General features: G+C 33.0%; 1 protein-coding gene across 1 annotated transcript; it reads right to left on the bottom strand.

Annotated features, from left to right (window-relative positions):
- Positions 1–710: 710 nt before the first annotated feature.
- On the bottom strand, positions 711–8,894 carry LOC112031069 (MLO-like protein 1). Its single transcript, XM_065765328.1, is given in 13 exon segments — positions 711–1,283; positions 1,383–1,443; positions 1,533–1,600; positions 1,705–1,914; positions 3,349–3,442; positions 3,873–3,961; positions 4,092–4,166; positions 5,021–5,115; positions 5,376–5,436; positions 5,560–5,676; positions 7,859–8,076; positions 8,209–8,266; positions 8,408–8,894. Coding segments are annotated over 13 exon segments (1,542 nt in total). The 5' UTR covers positions 8,528–8,894; the 3' UTR covers positions 711–1,007.

An 8,894-nucleotide genomic window follows, 5' to 3' on the forward strand; every position in this document is an offset into this window, starting at 1 on the left:
GTTTGTAATATTATCAGTGATGTTTATTGTCTTTATGAGTTACGAAAATCAGTTAATGATGTCCAAAAAGAGATTTTAAAGAGGTTAGAATTTGTCAAACCAAAGTTTCAAATACTTATAATAGCATTCGAAAGTGTCAATTTGGCTTTAAAATGCCTAGCTAATTGTGACAGAACATATGGCAAGAAAACGCGGGCTTATTAAAAACATACCTAATCTCAACTGTCAACACAAATAGATGATTCATAAAATCTTAAATTGAGACCACCCCCCCACCCCCAAAAAAAAAAAAAAAAATCTTATTCTGGAAGTTGCAATTAAAAACAAAAAAAAAAAAAAAAAAAAAAATTTTATTCTGGAAGTTGCAATTAAAAAAAAAAAAAAAATTTCAAACCTTTAGCTCTAGCTTCCTCCCTGCCCACAGTTCTACACTTGTATTTGTAGTTGTAGACATTTATAAAAGTATTGATTTTTTCTATGTTGTTGGGTTGAAACGACTTTCAATTTTGTTTTTGAATAATTGGATTTCTTGAAAACGAAGCACTTGAATTTGGCTACCGGTCTGGATCTTGAAAGTTAAAGCACTTGATATCTGGTTGTGTTTGTTATTAGTCTGTTCCATTTTTTGAATAATCCATTATGAATAGACAATTTGAATATAATGTAGAGAGAAATTTTCACATGAAATAGCTACTAATGACTTTTCCTCAGAAAATAATTCCACATGATATATTATCAAGGTATTTAGTTCTGATTGCTAGCAAACAATTCCATTGAACTTAGTACTTAACTACTTACATCAAAATCATATAATCATTTTACACATCATCATCATCATTACTACAAAAGAAATAAAATCAATAAACTAACTATATAGTATGCATCTGAACAATTTTAATAAATATGTAGCATATATCAAAACACAACTATTTCTAACTTCACCTTAACCACAAGAAGTAAAAAACACCCGGCTACCTACAAGAGTTTTGAGTGAGACTATGATGCCCTTATCTATGTCCATCGTAGACAGTTGCAGTTGCAATCTCTCCTGCATTACCTTCTTCCATTGCAGATACTTCATTCATCTGAATTGCCAAAGGAGTAGTTTCTTTTGGACTCATTTGGCCAGATGCATGAGTAGTAGAACCCTGAGTAGTAGTAGTAGTAGTTGAGCCATTAGCAGCCTTTCTCAAACCCTTGTTCTTTTTTGCCGTTCGAGCCCAACCAACAAGCCCTTCTTGTATGTGTTCTTCAAATATAGCCTTTTTAAATGAACTTCCCATCTACATTTTAAGGAATTCAGCAATCTTCATCAGCATAAAATCCCAACATAAGTTAATTGATCATAGAGAAGGTGAATTCTTAGTGATGATCCAACTCACCTGTGTGACAATTGCATACAGAGGTAGGGTACTATAACTGCAGACGAACTGAACGAATACCCTATGAATAAAATTAGCATTTAACATCAGATTCAGTTCATCAATAGAAACATATGGTTTCAAGAATAGAATAATTAATCATTGTTTTACCCTATAACAAGTCTTGGGATGATATAACTGATTTCTCCCATTATGCACGAGTCAAATCCATATTGAACCTGTAACATATTGAAGCATCATAGAAATTCAATCCATAGTTTTCATTTCCAATTTATCTTTGTCTCATTAATATGCAATGAATATTGAATTTTAATTGTTTTACCCATATCCAAAAGAAAACTGCCAGTTCAAATGAATTCTGAAACAGGATGATATGAATCAGCAAGAGAACAATCCGGGGCCTATGGAACCAGAAGTGATCATCTGAAGGTTGAATTACCAAAGCACCTGCAATTGCTGCATGTTTCTCTGCAACCTCATGGGCCAACTGGATAATGACATGCTCTAACTTAGTGCCCACAGCAAGTAGAAGCTGTAAAATATAAAAAACAATATCAATGTTATGGTCCTTACCCTACATGTTATCTAGGACATTTACAAGATGAACACGTAGTTTGATGATTTGAGAAGACAAATGCACAATTATTATGAATCATTTATTTGATTGTTATTTTCAACTAAAGAGCATGGTAAGTTAAACAAAAGTATGGAAAAGACACTAGAAATGAGCTAACACATTTATCTTCAGAAGCTGAAAAGCCTAAAATCTTTGAAAGAAAAGCCTGAAATCCATCCATTCAACTATAACAGTATAGATAACATGTAGCTGCAAGGTGGCATGGTTGACTGATGAGGAACATATCATAAAGTGGTATACAAAGTCTATATCCAGTCTTCCTTCTAGTGTAGAAATTGCACACACTCAAAATTGAACAATTTCAGCCATTCAAATAGTGCATGCAATCTTCCTTATATTTTTGACACACACACACACACACACAAAAACATGTGTTAGGACTTGATGAAATGGATTAAAATTGAAGGGTACAGAATTTAATCTTGACAACATAATTGTGAAATTTAATTCATCTAGACATAACAAAATCCCTAACCAATATCTCTAACAGATTTATATTTGTAAATACTAGTACACAAGTATTATTTTAATGAAACCAGGAATAATTATTATCTTTCACAGGTTCCTTTTTAGGGAGATTAGCATGTATATACCAAATTCTTGCCCAAAAATTATCTCGTACCACTGAGAGTTCCTTAAATTTCTGGAAGCACCTGCAAGATTATAAGACTCCTTTTATAGAGCCTAAGCTTGGGTGAATTGTAGCAATGCTTAATTGCAGCTACAATAGATGTTAATGATTTGATCCTAGATAAGCATGTCAAGCTTTTGAGGGGACATATGATGGTTTCTTTGAATTGATGATCTAGGACTCCATTTTATATTTGACAACCACAATTTTTCCTTGATCTACACTAGTTGTAAAACTGTAACATTCAGCTTTAAAATATTACAAGCTCCTCGTGATAGGTTAGAAGTGTTCAAAGGAAGAACTAGATACCTACTGTCAATGACACAGCTTTATTCGGTTAAAAACCAATTATATATATAACATCTTACATACAAAAGCCACCTTGTATATCAAAAAGAATTTACCTCAGAAAATGCAGTTAATGTAAGACTGGCTAGTTCCTTTTAATCCAATCATTAAAAAAAAAAAAAAAACACATAAGCACAATCTGTCATGTGAGCTAGTGGCCATCAAGATTTAAATTCTAGGGTGACCTAGTGCACAAACAAACTTTACTGGAACTTCTCTTCCGGCACAAACAAAAAACAAGGTTGGCAATCAAAATGTTTTTACAAGGTATAATCTTCACAAAATTGTGACTAATCAAATTGCATAAATATATAAGCAATTTAGCAGGAAAACTATGACATATAACTTACAATGAAGGGTATGAATGCAATCCAGAAGTACGCATGCCAACCTGCAAGAAAAATCAGAATACATTATGGATTGGAGATAATGATCTTCATGTAGCTGAGCCTAGAACAGAGACAAGGACTATGGCATTATAGTCACTGGAACTCAGAAATTTTGATGAATAATTCATGGAACATGACGTTCCTTTCAATAGAAATTAGATATAGAAATGTAAGTCAAATGGATAAGATCTCGAAACCTCTACAACGAAAATTTCTACACTGTTTTCAGAACCTGGGTTAGGACCATATTATAAATGTGAGTTGGAATAGAAAAAATGTGTTGCTAAGGTTGGCCTTAAGGCCATACATTCAATCATGTGCAAAAAAACTGTTACACTTTGTTAATGAGAGAGAGAGAGAGAGAGAGTACTTTTTTTATTGGTTTAACCTTATAAGATGTACTCCACATTAGAAATAGTAGAGCTCAAAATATAGAAAATAAGATAATGAGTGCACTTAGAATGTCTTTAATAATTGTGACTAACCTTATTCCAACCACTTTCCTGAAATCAGCTTCAAGGGCACGAATCATGTACTTGTGGAAATTAAATTGTGGGTTTCCTCTGCAATGAGTCTATAGAAAAGAAAGATATTAAAAATCAAAAAGATTATCTAGTGAAGTAAAAAGTAATGGGGTTTTGAAAAAAATAAAAAAAGAAAGAAGAATAATAAATTGAATACATATAGACCTTTATATAACTTACCATAATGAAGCCCAGTCGCATTGTCAGATAATCTGTTTTGGTCACAGACCCATAAAATTGCTTGAAAAATGATTGCTGAAAATGATGATGTCATAAAAAAAAAAATCATTTGTTTGTAATTGTAGAGAAGAACAAATTCGTGTATTTTGTTTTTTTTTTTATGGATAATAAAACACACCATCTCACAAAACTGCTAGCCATGTATTTTGTTGTAACTGCCCAATCCTGATGTCCATTACAAGTTAGGCAACCATCCCAGAAATGATTTCTATCTTTTATATATTTTATGGCTGTAGAAGTGATATTCTAATGTTGTAACTGAAATATTTCATTCTAGATTATTATTACATAAACTGCGCAGGAAAGGTGATCTGCAACATTTTTTCAGAGTGAAATCATTTTTTGTTAATCTCTCTCTTTTTCTTTTTTTTTTCCCCTTCATTTTCTTGTTCTTTTTTCCTTTGAAACTGACCTTTCCCTAAGCATTTCAGGCTTGTTAACATTTGAGTAGTACATGGGTTTCAAAAAAAAAAATTTGTGTAGTCTGGCATAAAAGAAGAGGTAAAAGATACTGGTTTCTCTTCTTCCTGATTTTTATAAATCAACCTGGGATACAATTGGAAACAATTAAGTTATGAATCTTAGTAAGCTAACTTTTAATCAAACAAATTTAAAATGGAAATGGTCGGTATGGTCACTTTGTAATTTTTCACAAATTTCATCAATGAATTTTATATTCTGAAGAAGAGAGACCAAGAAACCATAGTGAAATGAATGCTCTCCATCATGAAAAACTATTGATAAGTATGATCATTACATTATCCTTCTTAATAACATTGATGAATCAAATTATTAGCAGTTGTAATCATAGTTGGTATTAGTTGTCAAACAGGTAGATTGACTTGATTATAAAGGGTTCTATAACTTACCACCCATCCTAACAAAGCTGAATCTTTGCCAATACCCAGAAAGCGATTCCTGATAAAATCGTGATCTTGGACTTGTGTAAAGTTTGTTTTCAGAACTGCAAATACAGTATTTCATGAGAAAAGATGCAAACAACAGCAAGTAGTTGTTGGATATTAAAGAAAATGCACACACTTCAGGTTGAATGATGAAATTTCAGTCCATATTGAAAAATTCTGAGCAACTCAATTCTATATCATTCAGTCGAAAAGAATTGAGGTAAGGAATAAATTTATTTTATGATCTGGGATTCAGCAGAAGGAAACATAACACAGGAAAGTATGTAGACTTCAACTTTAATGAGAAATTGAGCATTACCTTCTTCTGGATCGTTTTCCTTTTTCAGGATAGAATCCTCCCAATGTTTCCATTGACGTATCTGCACCATTAAAATATATTATAGAAAAATTGACACTAAGGTAAAAGAATAAAAATTCTTGGTTATAATTAAAAAAAAGAAAAAAAAAATAGACAGATAATTATAAGAATAGGGACAACTAACCTTTGCTCCTCCGAAAAGAATGGTTAGAGCACAGAAAGTCACATGCACAACAGCTAACACAAAGATAAATATGTGAAGATGATGCAATGCAGTAAGAGATAACAGTGGGGCCTTTCCCTGAAAAAATGATGTAAAGAAAGCAAAAAAATAATAAGATATTTCAATTCATAAGCACATGTGCAACCTTAGTTAACAAATTAGATTTTGATTGCATTCCTAGAGCATTCTTTGAAGATCTTAATAACTTTATATGATGCTGAGTTCAGTTATGCATGCTTATAAGTTATAACCCACAAAGGTCGCAATTGGGAAAAAAAAATTACATAATTCTGTCCACACTAGAAGATGTTGATCTATTCAATTTCAAACAGTGAAGAGTAAAAATATTTTGTTTGTATTAACAATTTAACATTAGCTGACAATTTTGTAATACAGGCTTCCTACCAGTAAGATTTAGCTATTGCAGAAGATTGAACAAGAGTCTATAATACACAAAGACAATTCAAAAGAAGGAAGAATAAGGAACAGTAATTAATGTCCTATAGCCTCAAAGGGGTATGTATACTCTGCAATTCTTTTTCACTGCTTTGGAGAGAACTCTGCTATTAACAATCACCTCATGTCATATTGCTCTAAGGCTATCAGGTGTATCATATAAGGGTACTGAAGATATAACTAGCAATTGCAGGAATTAGTTGAAAAAATAAGCACTCCAAAGATTAAACGACCAACTTTTTAGGAAAACCTTTTTGGCTCTTTGGAACACCAAAAAACTCTTCAATAGGAACATATGGGATGCTTCATCTAAGGTAATTTAGAATTTACTCTGAAAATGCACCCTGGCTAGTAAGAGTTTGTGAGGTCATATCCAAAATAATCAGTCAAACATATCTGCTTGGAACCTTATCCATGACTAGAATCTCAATATTTTGTGAAAGTTTAATGATTTATTTAAGGAGTTGCATCCTTGCTGTTACATTGGCAATGCATATCAGAAGAAATTTGGTGCTTCATCAGGTAAGAAAGACTCTTACATATAGAAGCTAAGTTCAATTTACTTATGCGCAGTTGTATCTTTCTATTATACAGGAAAAAGAAGGTAATTCAGGACAAGCTATCTAGTGCAATTTACTCTCTTTTAATGATCACTTGATTATTCTCAGCATAAAAATAATAAAAAATAAAAATGATCATGTTGATTATATGTGTGCTTTACCTATAAACAATTGCATTGCTGTATCTTATGGGGTTTGATTTTTACAGACTTAACTTGAACGTTTTAAAGCTAGAACTCACATGAGCACATTAACCATCCTGCCCCAGGAGGCTGATTTCATAATAGCTGAATCTCCAAATTCTAAGTCATTTTACTATGAAATCTTAAATAAGTGACCAGGAAGACAGGGAAAGCCCTGAAACAGCAAACATATATGCTTGGGAGTATTTAAAACATGAGCAGTAAGAACCTTGGTTCTCAAATCTTCTTATTTATACCAGGTTAAGTTGATTAACCATACTGGAGATTATAACATGTTCTAATTCTGCACCTAATATGAAGATCATTGATGGCAAATGTGATAACAACTTTTTTTTCCTGTAAAATCATCCAGACCAAAAAGATAATGTAAATTTTGTCTTGCAGAAATGAGAGAGGGAGTAAACTGTCAATCCAATCAAAGTGATCCTTTATGTTTCAAAATCGGATTGAACTAAGATGATAGAAACAACAATTTATAGAAATCATGAAAGTAGAAAGTCAAAAGTCAAATGTAGGATTCCAAATATGTGACATTTCAAACAATCCACCCTGCACGTTGATTTAACAAGTATGTAGATATGAAGAGCACATACATTTGCAACCTATGCATGTGCTTTGAGAAGTCTGACTGAAAGATTCCGCCAATCAATAATATATTTGTTTTTTTAAGACTTCAAAAATTAACTATTATTCCAAGTCAAGTCATGATTAAAATGGTTATCTGTAGTTTGCTTTAAAAAAAAAAAAAAAAAAAGAATTCATATGGGCCCTTGTCCCCCCAATAAACAGTACTCAATACACTACAAACAACAAACTAAAATAAAAAAAATAAAAATAAAAAAAATAAAAATTGTTTGGTGCGTTGATAAAGTCAACTAACTCCACTAAAAATTGCTTCCTTGTGATATATTCGTATCTACTTTGATTAAAATAACTAGAATACCCCATAATCAATCACCAAATAGCCAAATAGTAAAATGGATAGAAGCACTGATTGCGGTTAAGTTCCAAAATTTAGACAGAGAAAAAGTTTTTAAGTACCTCCTCAGCACAATAACCGGTGGAAGTAGTTGTTGCCTCGGCGAGGAGGCGACGGGGAATAAAAGAAGTGAACAAGGTTTGGAAATGGGTAGTAGTAGAAGATGCATCTGTTTTACAAGGCAACCACTTATTGGCTAAGTTCTCGGGTATGCAAATTTTGGCAATCCGTGCTTGGAACACTGTGAGTAGCAGTGATATGAACCCCAACAACATCAACTCTGCATTCATTCACACCATAAAATGATATGATCAGGCACACCCAGAATATATCCAACTCTATATGTATGTGTGTGTGTGTGTGTGTGTGTGCGCATGTAATAGAGAGAGAAGAGATGGAGAGTACTGGTGACCTTCTTTGATCTTCTGTAAGGCTTGATAGAGAGGCTTCTGGTTCTTTTTCTTGAGATACTGCAAAAGAGAGAGAGAGAGTCATTCATTATATAAATAATTAATGATGATCAGTACCTTTACCAAAGTAGTATAAGACTAAGACTAATAAGGAAATAGAAATGATACGATGGATGCAGAAAAGAGAAGAGATTGACATGCCTTGCCAGTGTAGTGAAGGAGACGTTCGACGGCGAGAGAGATGGCGACGATAACACTGCACACAACAGCAACAACCCACGTTGGGGTGTACTCCAAAGTTGGACCTTCTTCAGCTGCCATCTTTCTCTGTCTCTGTCTCTATCTCTGCCCAATATCTAATTAACCAAAAATTATGATGCAGTGCAGTACTCTCACTCTTCTCTCTCCTACAAATAATTCTTGTCTTTGAAACAAGAAAATGGAATTAAGAGAATATATAGAATCATAATAAGAAGAGTGGGATGGAGGAGCTGTAAAGCAGCTGGTGGGATTATCAAGCTGCCACTGCCACTTTGGAAAAACCTTATGAGCCAAAATGAAAATTAAATGTGAAAATTTATGGGGTTAAAAGGCTAAAGCTTAAAATATGCTGACCGAGACTGAGCGCTAATCAGTGCGAACATCAACTCCAAATATATGAAAAACTGGGTCGACCCAACACTACAAC

The sequence above is a fragment of the Quercus suber genome, unplaced genomic scaffold (genome assembly GCF_002906115.3).
Source record: "Quercus suber isolate HL8 unplaced genomic scaffold, Cork oak 2.0 scaffold_622, whole genome shotgun sequence".
NCBI classification, from domain to species: domain Eukaryota; kingdom Viridiplantae; phylum Streptophyta; class Magnoliopsida; order Fagales; family Fagaceae; genus Quercus; species Quercus suber.